This window comes from Larus michahellis, chromosome 4 (assembly GCF_964199755.1).
Source record: "Larus michahellis chromosome 4, bLarMic1.1, whole genome shotgun sequence".
Lineage (NCBI taxonomy): Eukaryota > Metazoa > Chordata > Aves > Charadriiformes > Laridae > Larus > Larus michahellis.
The window spans coordinates 47099278-47118985 of record NC_133899.1 but is presented as its reverse complement, the minus strand read 5'-3'; the positions used below and the strand labels follow the sequence as shown (position 1 = coordinate 47118985).

At 34.2% G+C, this 19708-nt stretch overlaps 1 protein-coding gene across 2 annotated transcripts in view; it reads left to right on the top strand.

Moving 5' to 3' along the window:
• The window catches only part of FUT8 (fucosyltransferase 8), a 121144-nt gene that overhangs the window by 60838 nt on the left and 40598 nt on the right, over nt 1–19708 (top strand). For both annotated transcript variants that reach the window (XM_074584341.1, XM_074584340.1), the window contains 3 exons: nt 8062–8177; nt 8309–8474; nt 12876–12990. In XM_074584341.1, the coding sequence (XP_074440442.1) occupies nt 8062–8177; nt 8309–8474; nt 12876–12990 (397 nt within the window). The remainder of the gene's footprint in view (nt 1–8061; nt 8178–8308; nt 8475–12875; nt 12991–19708) is intronic.

The window sequence follows — 19708 nt, the reverse complement described above, 5'->3', positions numbered from 1 at the left end:
AGGTGGAGAAATTCTGCTGACCCAAGTGCCCTCTGCACTAAGCATAGATAATCTTCACCTTGAGTAATATGGGAATGAATGGCTGAGTGGGCTCTAGTTTTCTCAGATCAATTTATTGATATATGATAACAACTACGTTGGCAAAAGGTTTAACATATTTTTGTTGACAAAATGGTGTAATGTAGAGTATGCTGCTAGGAAGAAACTTAAGCAAGATCCTATATTTGAATAAATACAGTATCTTTAAATTCCTTTAATATTAGAAAATAATAGTCAACCTTAGGGTTTCTTGCCTCAAAGTGGGAAATATTTGGCCTTGAATGTAAAGATGACCAGCCTCCATGCTTTCAGCCCGCTGTGTTTGCCTGGCACTTGAATGAGTGATAAACTGATGTATCACACAGTCATTGAAATATAACCAGTTCAAATTACACAGTGACTAGAAGAGAGTAAATGTTCTTGATTTTACTGATGACAGGGTACTCTTCCTCACAATAAGGAGGCAGTAGATACAGGAGATGCTTAGATACAGACTAAGCTATATTTTAGCAGTGATGATTTGTCTAAACACCTTTCTGTTTCCCTAACCTATTTATATTCAGATAAATACTACATTTTCAGTGGCCAAGTTTTAAATAATAGCTTATATTGCTGATAATTTTCCATGATTTATAGAAATAAAAACATGAGTTTAGTTCTAATCTAAACATGTTAGAATTGAACATTCCAATATTCCTTTTCTATGCTGCAGTTAATTGCTGCAAGTTTCTAGAATTAAATTAGATGATCCAAAACTGTCTTAATTGGATTGTGTTCAGCTTCTTTTTTGTGAATATGTTGCTGAAAAATATTTCTGAGACCTTTCCTCAAAGTCGTTGGGTGTAACCACAGGATAATCTGAAACTCTTGACTGAGAAAGCCTAAAATGACTTTAAACGCCAATTTGAACACCAGCACATCTCCAGGTTCAGTAGTCAGTGCTGGCCAGAAATGAGCCAGCTCGGAACTGGAAGATATTCAGGCATAGTGTTTTGTTGGAAGTGGTCTGAGATTGGTGAAGTACTAGACTTTGAAGGAAGTGCCTTTACATTATTTTTATTGAGCAAAACCCATGATCCTGGTTTTATAGAGACTTCACAAATAGGAATGAGAAATATCCTGGTCAACCTGCATCATTAAAGTATTAAATCATAAATGAGATATAAAATTTCAGTATCTCATTTCTTTGTTTGCCAGATAGAACGAGTGATGTTAAAAAATAACTGTTAGCTTTAAAATAGTCCCATTTACAGATTTATAGCAATATGGCTGTTTAAAATGAGGCATTAACCAACGATCCATGGATTCAGAATCTGTGTCCTGGAAGAGATCACCGCTGCTATGAACAGAATTAAAGAAACAAAAAAAGTTCGTAAGTTCAGAAATTGAATTAGAATTAGACAGAAAAGATTAATTTTGCTCCAGTCAGCATCTTAAAGTGAAGACATAATTTGTTTAGGCTTTACTGATCAAAGGCAGAAAGGCTGGAACTATGATTTGAATATGACTTAATTGCTAGAACTTTTGTTTTTGTACTGAAAACTCTTAATTACTGATACTGGCTGTCAAATCCGAGTGATTAAGATGACAGCCTACATCAGTGCATCTTGTAAAGGTAAAACTCTATTGCCAACCTGGATTTTGTTACACTGAGGTAAAAACTTGGTTTTACTGCCCTTCTCCACTAAGGTTTTATATCTAGAGAACGAGAGGGTTTTTTTATTCCAACAGAAAAGCAGGACACTTTTTGCAGTGAAGATACAGAATATATTATGGCACGCAACAGGATTAAGCTAATGCATGGATTTAAACATATTTCAGTAATAACTTTAGGTTACTTTGGGAGATATTTAAACAAAACGAAAGTGCCTATCTCGAAAATTGTAACAATAAACAGGCTTTTGATAACTAGTTAAAGTATTTTGAGATAATTAGATAAAACTTTTGGATAGTAAAAACTCCAAGTTAATAGAATTCTATCTTAGTGGGCAAAGAAGCTTTCTGAATGGTAGAAAATTACCATAATATCTGGCTGTGTCATTAATAATAGGTAGTTAGGGCAGGGAGGAAGGGACAGAAAGAGGGTATGGTTATCAGCATTCAGTAGTTTAACAAAAGTACGTTGTTGTAACAATTTCCATTTTGAAGTTAGAGAAAACTGGTATTTCATCTTTAGTTACATTGGGACCTATATAGTAAAATACATTGCAAGACAATGCTTTTCAGTTGCCTAGCGTTTCCCACTGTAATGGGTTCTTGTGACTTCTCTGACTTGCATCTCACCTGATAAAAGTGTCAGTCCTCTGGGATGGTTGAAAATAGGAGCTGGGCTGTGCTTAGTTTCATCCAGCCATCCATGAATGCCAGCATACAATGACAAGAAGTGATCTTTCCGCGCTGAGATTTGAATGCTCTTTTGCTGCCAATTTATGTAGCAGCTTCTCATCCCCAAAGACAACAGCAAAAAAAAAAAAAAACCAAAAACATGCTTTATGAAACACACCTTATGTGTATGCAAGATTAACCATTCAAAAGTTGAGAAATGTCATATTTGTGACAAAGCTGTATCAAATATTGCTCATCCCTTTTTTGCTGCATGATACTTAAATCATATTTGATCTTGTAATTTTTCGTCTAGCTGTTTCTTTTCACACAGGATGCATGAGGAGTAGAATTAAGGTTTTAGGGCAGTAAGAGGACTGTTTTTTGGGGAGTTTATTTTGTGGGGGTTTTGGTTATTGTTTTTGTTTTGGTGTTTTTGTTTGTTTTTTTCCCCCCAGTATTTGTATGTTTGCTTTCATCGTGTTGTCCTGGGTTTTTTAAAAATATTCGCAATTTATTACCCATATTGGTCAAGAATAGGTCATATTTTTGTAAGGATTTTTGGTGAGGTTATTTTGAGATTATTTTTTTTTTAATATGAACATTCACAATAGCGCAAGTTGGAACTGTCACATCTTTTTGAAAATTGCCTGAAATAAAATTGTTCGTTTAGGAGGTGAGTACACTTTTGTGGTGCGCTTCTGATGACTTGAAAGGACTTCAAGCACCACTTAGTTTTTACAGTACATTTGAAAAGCCTTAGGTGAGAAGTTACTGTAGTTTGGGTTTTTTTGCCAATATGATGCTTTGTAAAAACCTTACTTGTGGGCTATAAAGAGGCACAGATCTATATTAGTGATGAAGAAGATAAATGAAATTGAAGGTGTTTTGTATTACCAGTGCTCTAGAAATTATGTGCATGAATACTGTGGTATAATGAGATTTGGAGAGTTACCATAGTCCTTACATGTTTATTAACAATATTGTGTGAGCAAATCTGTGTTGATTTTAGAAGCAGCCTGGATCCCATTAGTGCAAAACAGTAATAAAACTGAGTTTTTTATAGATTGTTATTTTACTATTCTATATCCAATAGAATTAGAAGAGCCTTTTCAAGAACACTTAGTTCAGATGTCATAGGTCTCGCAGCAAAAAGGGAAATCTTTACATAAATTTTTGTAGTTATATAAGGGAAACTCGATAGGGAGTAATAATGAAATCAAAGTATTACATAATGTTGTTTCATTGTCTGTAATGTTGTTTTAACTGAAAATTTTACTTACTAGTAGGATTATGATATAACTGCTAAAGGCTGTCACTGTTCCGTCTAGGAGATGTAAGGCTTTTAGGAGGAGGAGAGCTTAAAATTACTACTTTTGTAATGCCTGATTTTCTTAAATGGATACTGGTTGTGTTTGTGCCTTCATCTGTGTCTGAGACTTCCTTTTTTGCAATACATTCACATTTCATAGTGTTCATGTGCTTCTTTGTGTCTTGCTGGGTGATAGTCAAATTTTTATCTCTTATGCATATATCTCTTTTATATATCTTTTTATATTTATCCTCTCCTGGAAGATAAGCCTGGCAATATAGGAATCAGTAATCTCAGATTTCTCTTCAGGGAAATAGAGAATCTTGTTAAATGTATTCATATTGTGTTCATATTACTAATACATCACATTCCATATATATTTATTTCCTACAGTCTATTAAATATTACATTTCGTACAACATACATACAATTCTTTTAATAAATATGATAACCTGTTTCTTATCTGAATGGGATCATGTGTTATAAAGTAGAACAGGAGTGGAAAAGGGGAAAATGTAATCAAACAAATAACATGAAACACCAGTATTTCTAGACATTATTCTCATAGTTCTCAGAGTATCTTCAGAAAGAAGAGGTAGGATTTTAATTTTGAAAGATCGCTATAGTTGCTTTAATGTAGTTGGCACTGAGGCTGGGATAGAATTCAAACTTGGGATCAATTAATCATAAGCAAATCTATTAAAATACTGCTGTCAATTACTCTGGGCCCAGCAAGCCTGTAGTAAGCATTGAAAGGAACTTGGATACAAGAATTGATTTGAGTTGATAAAAAATTAAATCTTTTTTAAAAAGTACTGTTTTCTATTACATGTATTTAAAGTGACTCAAGTTTGAAGCTGAGGCTATTGCACAGGCCAATGGATGAAGGAGGAAAATCACTGGTCTATGTGATGTGCGTCTCTGCTCTTTTTATTGTTTTTTGTGCAATTCTGAATTAAGGAAAAGGATACATCTTCAGTGGATATAAATCAGCACCGATCAGGGCTATGCTGATTTAAGCTGCGTTCTCTTTATTTGAAGGTAACATTGAGTGTTATTTTCCAGTTTTATTTACTGAAAAGGTTTTATCTTAGGAGGGTGAAGTGACAACTTATATTCTGTTTGTTTGTTTGTGTGTGTTAGTGTTGATAAATAATTAAACATAATTTTCTTCTTGTGAAGAAAAAAAGAAATGAAAGAAGAAAAGCCAATCATAATGTGGCTTTAGTTAGTTATAAACCTTACAGCTCCATACAAAACCCTCAGAAAGATATAGGTGAAAGAATGAGAAAATATTTGAGTGTGACCTTGTGAAATCTTACATTTTTGATTTTGCTTATAAATTAGGGTAACCTTTGAAATACCTTGGAAATAGGAAAAGGTTAGAATGGTTTTTATGATTTGTTTTAATTTTTTTTTTGCAGTTATCTTACACAGTATGGCAGTTCTTCCAGCTAAATTGAATGACACTACATTCAAGTTTTGAGTGGTTCTTTTTGCCTTCAGAGATTCAGATTAGAGATTGCTACTTTGCTGTCCCCCCTCTATGTTACCCGAGTGTGATGAGAAAGTGGCCTCAGTGATATGGATGATGTACACAGAGTTCTTTTTTCTGTCTTTAAGTGTAGCTGGATTACTAAACAAAGGACAAAGCAGAAATGGGTTATCTCTACAACATAATCTTTTTGATGTTTAAGGCTATACAGTAATATCTTTATTTGATAGACGTTCATTATGGAAAAGATAATCTATATTTTTATATATATAAATATATACAAATATATTTAGTGTATATAGTATATAAATAGTATATATGTAGTATATAAATATACTACAAAACGGTAGGATACAGCATGCAAAAATCACACCTTGTTGGTGTATTATCATGGCTGCCCATATAAGTGGATTATGATTTTGCCTATATTGTATTTATAACTTAACTAACAATGTTATCGTAGCAATAAGTGAAGGATGTTCCGTGCTAGATGCTTACTGACATGCTCTTTTATTATTGATCAGAATCATCATAGTTTAGATAAACTTACTTTAAACTCACTTCTAAAATTTTAAGGAGCAAGTCAGTTGTCAGGACTTATTTTGGTATGAGAACTTATGTATATGTTTTTCAACAGGAATTCTTATTCATAAGTATGCGTTATTCCTAGGATATTCTCCACTAGAAGTTATCTACATAGATGATGCCATGAGTATAGAGAAGGATTTTAATTCCAACACTTTTACCTCAAATGTTGCCTTATCTCCAACTCAGTTGATGTACTTGTAGAGGGCAGTAACAAGCAAGCTGTGCTGGTTGCAGAGAAGAATCTTTTCCTTAATTTTGAGACTGGATGAAAGTGAGGAAGACAGCAATTCCGAGTCTGATGAGGTAATAGATGTAGAGACAAAACTGCAAAAAGAACAAATCACTTCAGTTTTATCCTAAAATTATGTAATTTTTGAAAGTCCAAACAACTAGCTTAGGAGAATGCCCCCCACCCCCATCCTAGCTCCTTTTATCTTAACTACCTAAGTACAGTAAACATTTTTATTGCAGTATGCCAAAGCAAGTTCAATGTTAAATATCATGTACTTTTCTTTTTTAAAAACTTAATTATATCAAATGGTCAGAATTACTGTGCTTCTTTCATATCATCCACAACCATCCTTCTGTAGGATTCTGTAATTGCTACTTTAACAGACTTTCCTTATGTTCAGGGGATGCCTGTGCTGCCTGAAGATTTCTTATGTTGATGATTTTGTATCATTTTACCTTATTGTTCTTCGGAAATTCTATCTTTAGGGAGTATGACTTATACAAGATAAGACATTCCATTTTTCCTGGTAATTTTGTGGTTAGTTGTCCTGTCACAATTCGCAAATGGATTGTTCATACAGAGGGAGTATATTTAGGGAGTGCACACATTTACTAAACTTCTGTAGGCTATGTAGCTTCCTCTTTTGCCTCTCCCGCCCCTCTCTGAAAAAGTGTCTTAAATGCTATGCTTTGTGTTATATACCTTTCTGATGCTTACATTAGGTATTTATTCCCTTCAAGTGTTCCAGTGAAAATGGACTTTTCGTCAGTTCCTAAATTTTTATTGGTATTTAATTATCCAGATCTGAGAGACATTAAAGTTAATGATGTCTCAGTAGGATCTTTAGAATGCTGTCATTTCTGGTTTAGTGTGAAGATACTCCCTCTAACCACTATTTTCTCTATGCTAGAGGCATCTTTCGTTTGGCAAGGGGTCTTCCCTTACGCTGCCTTGAAACTCTGTATATGTGTGTGTGGATAGAATATCCCTTTCTCTTTGTGCTCATATTCCATTACAAATGAAGAATCATCTTCATGTTCTGCAAGAATTCTGTATTTTTTACAGTTCTCAACACTTTTCATTACACATCTGCTTCCTCTTTTCCTTTTCAGGGTCCGCTCTTTCAAAGCTCTTATAGAAGGTGGAATAATTTTTAATCCTTGTATCCATAAGAAGTGTAATTTCTCTGGAAATGAAAGGGGGTTTTATTTTTCCTCCATTAATTTTTAATTTGTAAGGAAAATAGAGGTTAACATCTAATTTCTATACTTTAATAATTTCAGTTTATTAAAATGTGAATTCAAGTTGAGATGATGAGCAAACCTCAGTAATACTCTTAGGACTGATTTAGGGCTCTCACATTTCAGGATACGTGTTTCCATACTTCTCTTGTGCACACATACCAGAGATTTCACAAATGATGCTACAGTTGCTAGTGTTGTTTTAGGTGACCAGCAGTTTAGAATACTGGAGTTGTCATAAAAATTATCATGGTGGTCCATTTGAGAAGCTAGGATCTTGTTTGGAGGCCAGAAAGTGCATTGAAATCATCTTGCGGCAATATGTAGGAAGATTTAACTTAAAAGTGGAGTTCCAGTGCTAAAGCTCTGGTCCTCTAAGAACATACGTCCAGCATTCAAGACCAGAATGCATTTCATGTGTGAATATAAAAAGTAGACAGAACTTGAGTCTTGTGAAAGTACGTCCCTCGATTAGGTTTTCCTGGTGTCAGTCCAACAAATGGTCTGCAAATACTGTTTTCACAAATAGAGACCAGGATTGGTCTTGTCAGTGAGGGGAAGTCTTGTAAACAGTACAGTTTAACACCAGCTTGAATCTGTGTGCTGCAGCTGTATTTATGCACTGTTTTTCTCCTGTGGCACTGAGGTTTTAAAAATTTTATGTATATTAGTATGTTTAATTTCTTCTGATTTTAAGAAAATGCCAAGAAGGCCATACAGCAAAACAGTATGTAACAAAAATGAGTGGAGAGCTGAATTGTTAATGCAAATAATGTAACAAGTAACAATTATATTTATAAATCATATAATTTCTTTATTTTCTATATCCTAGGATACCAGATGGTCCCATTGATCAGGGACCAGCTGCAGGAAAGGTACATGCTTTAGAGGAGCAACTTCTGAAGGCCAAAGAACAGATAGAGAACTATAAGAAGCGGACAGGAGATGGTTGGTAGATAAGTTTTCTTTTATTTCTAAAACAAGTTTGATATTCTATATCAAAATGTATTAGTTTCTTAACAAATAATTCAGCTACAAATGCTGATGCTTTTATACTTTTTTTTTTTTTTTTTAAATAGGAGGCCTTGGAAAAGACCATGAAATATTGAGGAGGAGGATTGAAAATGGGGCTAAGGAACTTTGGTTTTTCCTCCAGAGTGAATTGAAAAAGTTGAAAAATCTAGAAGGAAGTGAACTGCAAAGACGCATTGATGAATTTCTGTCTGATTTGGGTCATCAGGAAAGGTACTCGTATGAGTTGATTCTGCATATATGTTGTATATCCAAAACATAGCACAATACCGGCTGCTAGTAATAAAGTTAACTCTATCCCAACTGAAACCATGACAGGATTATGGAATGATTTAAGTAAACTACTGATACACTACTTAAAAATCTCTTAGGATGAATTACTGATATGTGGGCTAAAATATCCTGACTGAAGCATGAAAATAAAATTATTACTTGTATTTCATGGGACATAAAGTACCTATCCAGTTTATGTCACTACAGCTTATACAGAGTATAATACGTACAGAGTATGTCCCTTTAACTTTTTCATTTTTTTATCAGAAAACCTGGATCCTAGATGCCTGTTGTTGCTTTTCAGTTGCGTCTGTCTATATATGCACATATGTGCATATTTGTACATATAACAAAACCATTAAAAAAACCTTGAAAATGTTTATTTTAGGTATCTGATTGTGCTTTTTATAAATACTGCAAAGTAAATTACACTGATCATTGGGATATTACATAATTGGAATACTTTAAAATTGGGTAATATCTTAATTTCAGGACTAATTGTCATTCTGAAAAGTCACTTCTTTTCATAATTAGAATTTAACAGAATGTTTCGGATAGAAATGACCTTTAATTACATTGTCATTATTATGTTGTTAAAAGATGTGTTGGAATTATATTTTCAGTTGTTGTTGATCTTCTGGCCTCATTTTGAAGTATCTTTTGTATTATACTAGAATGTTCTGAATGAGTTTTGTTCATGCTAAAAAAAATTAATCCAGGAAGCATTAAAAATTCAGTAAAATCTGTCTGTAAGCCTATTATATTTATAACTCTATGTTCCCAACAGGATTGCAATGGCAATTTGTGTCTCATTAGTAAACATTCATAAGTAAATAGTTGAATTAACTAAACATACCACCATAAATAAGTACCTCTTTCCCTCAAATGCTGAGATCTGCATATGTGAACATCAGTAGTAAGGCGTTAGCCTTCGAAAATAATACTGTAAAAAAAGGGAAAAATAGTAAGAATTTTCAATTCTTTGGAAATAGTGTAAGCAGTATTTAAAATATAGTTTAAAATAATATGAATTTGATTATTAATGTGGGCAAATAATTTAGTCTGTTAAGTTTTGTAATTTGATCTTCCACAATTCCAAAACCCAGTTTGTCACAGATTGATGGAGTTTAAAGTGAGAAGGGACTATTCAATAGTTGAGAGTTATTATATATATAAAGTAGGCCATTACATTTCATCCAATTATTTCTCTGCTGAGTGTGATTATGTATGTTTGACTGAAGTGAAAGTAGTGCTTGTCTGAAACAGAATTTTCCAAAAGACTTGCGATCTTCAGTTAAACAGTCAACTAACACAGAAGCTGACACTTCCTAGGACAGTTTGTTTCAATAGTTACGGCCACTCAGAAATATTTGTTCTCCAGAGAATTTATTTCCATTTAGGTTTCTTGAACTTCAGGTCATTTATTCTTGATGTACCTTTTAAACTATCTGTGCCAAAACTGGAGCAAGTAGTCTAATTCCAGATTTACTGATGTCCGTCATGGGAACAAAATCACTTGTGTACACATCACTGCTCTGTTTAGATAGCCAGGATCACATCAGGCAGTTGCCACAGTGGAACCTTGAATAATGTTGTATGTCTGATGCTGGATGGTTTTTATGCTCCTGCCTCCCAGGATGAATCCTTTTCTTACTCCTTTCCTTCCTACACCAATGACTCTTAATTCATTAAGCCCACCTTGCGAGTTTTCAATATTTCTGACAGCCATATCTTCAGACCTCTCCATACCTCAGGATGAGTTGAAACCCATACTAGAAATGCATACTTCTTTGCACTGAATAATAAAAGTCTTCATTGTAGACCTTACTGTAGAAGTTATGAGATTAATCCCTCTGTCGAAGTCTGAAGCCACTGTGGTATTGGAAGAAGTTTGTATATGATGCAAGCAGTCAACAGCTGCTCTTTTTTTTTTTTTCCACTTTATTTAAGAATTTTCTTTTGAATGAAAGTGTTCTTTAGACTGACACAGTGGTTATCAAAAGCCAAATGTCCTGGAGACTGTTGAGTCTTAGTAGTAGGTCCCCAAAGAAGACTAAAAGTAGTTTAAGCTAAAACCAAACAACCAGAAACTAGGTGTTATTAAAATAAAATTTAGACAATTTTTTTACAATATGCAAATTCAAAGTACTTGCATAAGAAAAAGCAGGTACAAAAATTTTTCTAGAATATTCAGCCTGTGTTCTTGATGTATTTATAACACTGGCTTTGAGGAATAGAATTATCTTGTGTTGCTGAGTGCTCTTCTTGGTTGCCTCTAGTCCCAAGGAAGTTCATTCTTTCACCTTTTAAGCCAGGCTGTCTGCTTCTTTCTCTTTAATCTTTCAGTCTTGCTGCATGAGGTACAGGAAAACTCACAGCTCCTTGTATGCACATCTTCTGGCCTGTGAAACACTGCTGTCTCTGGGGTGTTCTTTTCCCTTAGGATGCACAGTAGCTCCCCAGGGAAGGAGCAATCTCTTTTTCCCTCCACATGGTCCATCTGGTCTCTTCTCCTGAAAGGAGACTTTTAAACTTTGTATTTTCAGTTATTTTATAACAAGATTTAATAGAAATATATTTCTATAAAGTAAAAGGAGAGTATGCTGATTACTTAACACCACAAGTACAGAAAAGACATTTTTAAGGCCAGTGAAATCGAGCATTGGAAAATTGTTTTAAATGTGGCTGTGGTTGCATAGCTGCTTTTAATGATAGCACAGGATTATTTTTTTTTTAATGGTTTGACCTGAAATTTCCATTTTTTTCTTTAAATATCCAGCATGGTTGCATCCTGATTGAGAAGAAAAATATATTTAAATCCCAAGAAAATGCATGGGTTTCCTTTTTTAATTTGACTACTAGCCTATAATGCTTTCTAAAAATTGGAAAACACTGCTTTAAGAGAAGCGTATTCATCATATATTTAGTGATTTGTATATAACCCATTGCATTAGTTCTACTGCATCATTGATTCTGTTCTAATTGTCCCTAAACTGTGTTTGCATGTTATTTTGAGTCTTATGCATCTTAGTTAGTGATTTGAAACTAGTTACCTGATGATACTTTAAGTTGTTTATTTTTTGCACAAAACCAGAGTAGGGTGTTTCAAGCTCAGTTACCTTGTAAAACAATATCCAATTTATATAGTTTGAGATTAGAATGTAAGTTTGGTACTTCCACTTGATTGGCAGAAGGTGAATTTCACTGCTGCTGAACAATTTGGGTATAATGTTCAATACAGCAACGGTAGATGAAAGAGTAGGTCACTGTCACTGTTATCTTGTGTAGAGTATGGGTATGAAAAACGGAATGAGTGTATGAGAATGGAAAGATACAGATCCATAAATACAGTTATTAGCGAGAGCAGGTTGTCTGATAACTCTGCTGATAAAGGTAGCTCTGTTGCGATTTGATTTATCTCAATATATGCTGCTTAAATATTACATCATTGGAAATAGTTACCTAATAGAGATTCCTAGTCGGCTCGCTTCTCACTTGCTAAGCTTATTTACAAGGGATAGCCTTAGCTAACTAGGTTTGTGGTTCCAGTACTAACAAGTGCTGCCAACAAGAGTGTCTTGTATTACTTCACTGACAAGACCACTTCACAGCCTGTTAAGAAATAGGCTTGTCTTTTTGTAACCTCTTTTTTGTCACCTCCCAAATTTCTCTGCCTTTGTTTTGTTGCATGTCTTTGTAGTGATTAAAATTGTGGCTTATCAAGAATTTCAGGCAATAAATTGCAACCTCTCAAGTTCAGGTGAAAGAATGAAGAAAAGTGGTTCAAACTTAAAATATTAACATTGTTATGTAGAAATGCTTATCAACTTTAAATATTCTCAGTCTATAAAGACGACTTTGAAATTATTCGTTCTGAATTGGGCTACCTGTTACTTGTAGAATAGCCTTTAATGTTTTTACAAATGTTTTGAACAGTTTGCCTCTAAATTTGTATTTCCTCCCCAAAGCCACAGATACAAAAAAACCTTTTCTTGAGTGTTACTCTTCGGGCTGTTTTTCACAAAATTCCTGGCTAATCTCAGCAAATGAATGTCACATACCATATGCACATACCAGAAACAAATGCTCTATAGCAGGCCTAATAGTTTTTTTTTAACCCATCTCCTGTTTAATGCTATAATTTGTCATGGGTATGGAACATAGGTTAAATGGACACAGTCCATTTCTTGGCTCCTGTTTGGATTGTGGGGTACAAGGTGGCATGAAGAAACTGTTTTTGAGGGTATAATTGAAATATCTGTTTAATTTTTCTTTGATTTAATCCTTCAATTTTAAGGTTGTTTCCCATTTTTTTAAGATATTTTCCATTGTCGTTTATAGGTCAATAATGACCGACTTGTACTACCTCAGTCAAACAGATGGAGCAGGAGACTGGCGAGAAAAAGAGGCCAAAGATCTAACAGATTTGGTACAGAGGAGAATAACTTACCTACAGGTAAGAGGGTAGAGCTTTTAAATCAAGGTAAACTTCTTTTATTTTTACGCATAGCAGTTAGCTATACCCTTGTAATGGAACAATTACATGACAGTCTTAAGTGAATGTTTGTATATCAATGAATTACATACAAAAGAAATTAGAAAGTTTGTTTCAAATGTATTTTATATGTATATGGAATGATAGTATTTCAAGCAAATCTTTGTGATTTTGGGGTTTTCTTGTTGGTTTGGGTTTTTTGTTTGGTTTTGTTTTGTTTTTCCATTGTTTTCACTGGGCTGTACTTACCTGTTGTATTCTTTATTTTATTATAAAAGATAAGTCTCTGCTTTCCATTTTTGATTCTTTAGAGTATCGGAATACATATGTTTGCACAGTGTTAAAAATAAAAATATGACTGTCCTTGTATGAAAATTATGAACGGGCAGCTCATTTTTAAAAATATAAGTATGCAAAATTGAAGTGCTTGTATAATGTATTGTCCAGTCCTAGACTGTTTCAACAGTTGTGTGGGATGCTCGTATTGTGAGTACGTAAAGCCATTTTAATATATGTGCTTGTATGTGTCTCAAATTTAAACAAAACTTGATCTGAAGGTTTTTGGGACTTTCATTAATGTATGAATGAAGTGAGCAGAAAGATATTTGATGTAGTCTGTTTTCTTTGTACTTGGCTTGTTTTTCCTTGCATATGTGCACCTCACCACTCTGTTTCGTACAGTCACCCCTAATGTCTGATCTTTTCTTTATGTAAATAGCTGAATTTCGTTCTTAGATGTTCATTATTTCACGTTTCACAGTTCTGCTATTGGAATTTTCTCTTCTGTGACCAAGCTATATATTTGTTGCGTGTTTTTAAAAAAAAAAAAAGACACCCTAACGTGGAAAAAAGTCCCTGTAAATTATGCAGGAGACATCACTTTATTGTCTTCCTTCAGCTCCTTGAGAACTGTTCCCCATTCTTTCATTTTGGATGTCACTGTTTGGCAGTGGTGACTATAACTACTTTTCATGTTCATAAATATGGCCTTCCTGTGACTTTTTCTCTTCTTTCATCTTACCAGTTTGTGGTCTTATCTAAGCATATATGCATTTCTGGAGAGTGATTGTCTTCCTATTGTATGTTTTACAGAACAGACCTTAGTTCAAGAATAGGACCTCCACGCATATTCAATGAATAACAACAGTAAAAGTCGTTTAGGAGAACAGAAGCTCAAAATTGAAGCACTAAATAAATGCTTACATTGTTTTCTAGTGAATTTGAAACAAATTTACTTACTGAGTGAGGAGCTGGGAGCCCAATTACCTCCTCCTAAAATGTATTTAGATGCACATAGTCTATGATAAAGGGCTTTCCTCCCTATTAAGGTAATTTATTCCCATTTTTAAAAAAAATGTAGAAACAATATTAACAATGAAACTAATGCCAAGTCACAACACATGCAGAATCCTAATATTTTGTATTTGTAACACAACCAGTTAAAGCCTTTCAGAAAGCGTATTATATCCTCAGGCACTTCCAAGAAAGGTAACTGTCTTTATCCTCCTTATCTTGAGAAGAAAACCAGATGATGAGCACTAGCAGGTGATTTACAGAAAGTTATGGCATTAGGTTCAGAATTAGAATTAGGTCTAACATACTTGGCTCAGTTTCCATCATAAAGGCCTTTCTTTTTCTGTTTTATTTGTAAATTTGTTAAGAAGGAATCAATAATAAAATTTCTGTCAGGGGAAGAACTGAGCATTTATTCGTATTTATGCATGTAAAATATAAAATTAATCATTATGGTTTTATCCTGTAACACAGAGAAACACATAGGAAAAGGAGTGTTTCCCTCCTTTTTTTCTTTTTTCTTTTTTTTTAAGTTCTAGTGTTTTCCGTATTACAGAGGGAATTACATTGTTTTTTGTTTTTAAGAAGTCATCACTGGTAGATTATAGAAATTAAAAACATATAAATGCATTACTGCTGCACATCAAATTCCATATGACTGTTTCACATGAAAGGATCTAGAAACTATACAGAAGGGACATGTGTTTCCTTAGTAATTGTCTTTGACATTTAAGTTGAAGAATGGTGACATACCTAAAATTTTCAATCATTCTTTATGTGTGAAAATTTATAGTACCTTAATTTTTTTTTCCTGATGTTTTCCCTTAACACTAGTTCTTCACTAGGCTATTTGAAGTGAGCATCCACTAGCTGACAAATGACAATAGACTGTTGATTTATGGAATAGCACCAAAATAGGTTTTTTGTTATCTTGTTTTTTATGCAGTCTAAGGTATTACTTAGCTAATAATAGGCCTCCCGTGAGTTCATGTCACTGTGGAAAATGATGGCCAAGATTTTAATTAATCTGAATTTTGAAACTTGAATATTTTTTCTTCGTTTATGCTTATTTTAAATGTAGTTATCAATACAAAGTTTCACTTTTCATGAGTCATGCTTAGTTTAATTATTTTCTTATGGAAAACATGACAATCTCCTTTAGACTTGACTAATTTGAAGTTTCTTAGACGTTTAATTTAACGGTTGTGCCTTTACCAGTTCTTCCATGTTTCTTGCATGAAAGTCCTGCTAAGATAATTAGAGGCCATTTCTCCGTGTATTTGCTGTTTCTCACTCCTTTTTATGGTCTGGTTTTGATCTTTGAATGGACTTTGTCCCTTACTCCATGACTGCTTTGTTTCTTAGTGCTAAAAGGCACAATCCCACCACCCCCCCACCCCCGCCGCCCCAAAATTACACTGTAGCAAGAAACTGTGGGTAGAATGGTTTAGTGCCTACTGGATGATCGTTTAGCTCCAGGTGTATACTATTACTATCATTCATATAAAAGATTCAGACCCTACAGCAGGTAATTCTCAATGTGTGCAACATTGCCCAAAGTCGGGGTGGAAACCGAGCCAACTTTTCAAAGACAGAAAATATTCTTTCTTGTGAGTAGTTGCAGTCTTTGAGACGGGTCATTCACATATACAATTACTACTGTCTCTCTTTTCCTTTTTATTCTTTCTTTTGTCTGAAAAAAAACAAGGATTCAATCTCTTGCCTACATGCTTGTACACTAAGCGAGATGTAGGCTTTTGGAGCCCTTCTAAAGATAAAAATATCTCCTTTCTTGAACGATTGTTGCAAGTAATGATCCAAAACTGGAATATGTTTGTGACTACACAAGTTAACTTGCTTTCTAGTGTGGGTTTCAGGATTTTGAAAAGTATGGGGCTGATCGTGAGTATGCAGTGTAAAGCAGTCCATGTTCTGAAATTATACATATACACCTCTATTCATAATATAACTGTATTTAAAAATGAAATTTAAAAAATGAAATTGAACGACCCTTGGCCCCCAACTCCTTACCAAAAAGAACTATCTGGAACATATTTGTAAATTATTTATTTTTTGGTGAAGAATAAAGGTACCATATAGTTTTCTTTCTGGTACATGTAGAACAGTGACAGCTGCATTATTTTGGGACATCTCCCTGGGAAATCATTTAGCTGAATGATTGTGAATAGTGATGACTGCTACTTCATTTGGATGGCATTACCATAAATTTGATTTAATGAGGCTACATTTAGCTAGTTCCCTGTAGTTAGAGCAACACTTACAAAGCTATGAGCTTATATTTAAGCAAAAGACTGTATTTTCAGAGATGTTCATTATCAAACGATTGAAGAGAGTGTGCAAGAGATGTCAGACAAGGGCTCCTGTAGTACCGTATATTCTGGAAGTGGTAGAGTGAACAAATGATAATGAAGGCGGCAGTTTGTTTTCTTCCCCTTTCCTTTTGTGCTTATTTTTGTCCTATTTATTTTAGGAAGTTTGTGATTCAGCATGCAGTCACCCAATAGCAGAATATTTTTGCCTCCAATTTTTAGAGAAATCAAAACATTTTGTTCAAATTTGAAGGTTAAAAATGTAAGCAGAGAAGGGTTACTAAGTACTCAACATCATCAGTTATAATAGTCATAGTTTGCCATATCCATACTATTTATTTGGGGTTGCATATGTATGCAAAGAAAGGAAAGTTGCTTACAAGACTCGATTCCGAGGTTTCTGGATTTTGCAGTATTTTTGGTAATTTAATATTTTTTTGTCTGTCTTAAACTGTATTAGATCCTCTTTCTCTGCCATTAAAATTAATGATATATACTTCTAATAAAAGTACTCATGCTAAAATGACAACAACAAAAATGGCTGTGGGCACTCTGCATTATGTGTGAAAGGATGTTCCCTTCACAACTGTAAGTCTTCGAAAGTGTAAACTTGTATCCTTCAACAATTCAAATCTAATGTATTATATCTTTTCCCGGTTATTCCACTTCACTCATGAGAAACAATTTGTAGTGTTTTGTGGCAGTTGTAGTATGCTGTTGATAAATTCAAACTAATAGGAAACAATGGGAAAAGTAAATTCCAGAGTGGAAAAAAAAATCTCATAGAAAATTGTCCGTCAGCATTTACTTTTTTATGAAAGACTTCAGCTATGTGTCTGTATGGGCGCTTTTCTAGGAGAAAATATGATTTTTGTAATGGGCAGACCTTATGTCCCTTCAGTTTTCCTGTGGTAGACTCATCAACCTTAAGTTTATTTGAAAGCTTTCTAGCATCCTGATAATTCACTTACTCAACGAGAAAAATGTTGTGATTGCCAGTGTTAGTTTCTGAATAGATTTAAGAAGTAGACCTAGGAATAACCTAGTAGAACCTAGGAATAGCACACTTTAGTAGTCTCATCTTGAAATGATAAAAGCAAGATTAGATACTGGCAAGGCAAACGGTTGAAAAAGGCCATATCCTTAAGCTTAACTGAAATGTGTTCCTGGCCACAAGTGCTACTTGCTTACTTAGGTAGTATAGATCCAGTCCAGATTTGTGGTTATGAACTCATAATGTTGGCACATTCTAGCTATGTCTTCTAGTTGCCTTAAACTTGAAAACTATGTCTGTTATTAATTTGGTTAAATTTTAATCATTTTACTTACATACACTCACTCATTTAATTATAAATAAGTAAGTGACACCAGTAGTCATCCCAATTGAAAGGAGATAATGACAGTCGTGTAGTTGCCCATATCTAAGGGGAAGTCATTGAACAGAATAATGAATAGGTTCTGTCTCAGATTCCAGTTTACTGACAGACTAGGAAGGCCTAAAAATGTAGCATCTAACAGGTGGTTATTTTTACCTTGTTACATTATTTTCTACAGCGTCATCAGTTTTACATTTTCTTGATGCAGATTTTTCTGTGGAAGTAAGTGGGGAAGGTAGAGGCAAGAAACTATTAGTGCATCAACTTGAGAAAAATGAAGTTTGCACTTAGCCTTCTTTAGGCACCACAGAATCCACACAGGAAGGATTCGTTAATTAAAAATGCATAGGAAACTTGTTTGATTAGTTTTGGTACTTCCAGAATTACTTGCATTGTCGTGGGAAATGATGTAATTTAAATAGTTCATAAAAAATGAAACTGCCTTTAAAACACATTTTGTCAAGTAAGGTTTCTATAACTAGCCTACTTCAGATTTGGAAGTGTGGCTTGAATTGAAAATTTCTTATAAAGCCCCAGGAGCTCTGTTCACTAGCTGGAGGATGTTGCTCAGTCATCCAGCTCTCCGTGCAAACCAAAACCTACTCATTGAGAGATTTAGTTGTACATTTGATGGAGTCCCAGATATACGCATTTCTTTTTCTTTCTATTTTACTACTGTAGATTTTAATAGTTCTTAATTACCTACAGAATGGATTGAAACTTACCTACTGGTGGATTGAAATTCAATTGTAATTATATTTGTAATCTGACATTTTGTCCAGTGAGTGATCAGCGGATTTATTTATTTATTTATTTATTAGTTACACATCTCTGGCTCTTATTCATCTTTTTTGTGAACAGATTCTTTCATTGTGTATTGACATCATTCTCTCAAAAAATAGGATTTTCCACAGAATTTGGGTGGGACTGCCTCCTCCAGCAGACTGTGTAGCATTAATGAATAAAATATTTATGGAAAATATAAGAAAGAACATCTTTGTTAATGAGCATCATACTATCTTTATGAGGTTACTTGGTGATTTGTAGCAGACTCCTTGCCCATTCTGCTGTAGTTTTCTTGATTCATTGATGAGAATACATGTCTCTAAATTTTTTCAAATTTACAAACAACACAGTTCTCTCTCAGTAAAATGTGTGTTAAGTAGCAGAGTTTACTTTTATGAGTTTGTCATGTGCTTTGATGGGTAACTACACACTTGAAAGCAGCGGAAGGCGGTGAGATATTGAAGCAGCATTTCTGATATTTTTCCGATCTGATCCTGCTGACTGTGAATAGGCTAGCCAAGAGCCCCGGAGAAGAAGCTTCTTTGAGCACTGAGAGAAGTGGAAGATGGGGATCTGGAAATAGTCCTAAGACTATTTTTACTCCAGTCAAACAATGATAGGGGATGTTCCCAGGCACTGGAACATAATATTCTATACGTTTAAATTGTTAGAATGGTTCCTGGTATGCTTTTCACACACATCAAGTAGTTTTCTCCCAAACAGTTCTTTGACTGTATTTGAGACTTAGTACAAGACACTTTTCATAAATCTACTGTGTGTGGCTACCCTGTTTTAAGAGATTTAGAAAGTTTAATAGCATGTATGCAGTCTTTTCTGTGCCAACTAGAAGTCGTCTTAGGCACGTTTAATTTACTGCTACAGATTTTGCCTGTG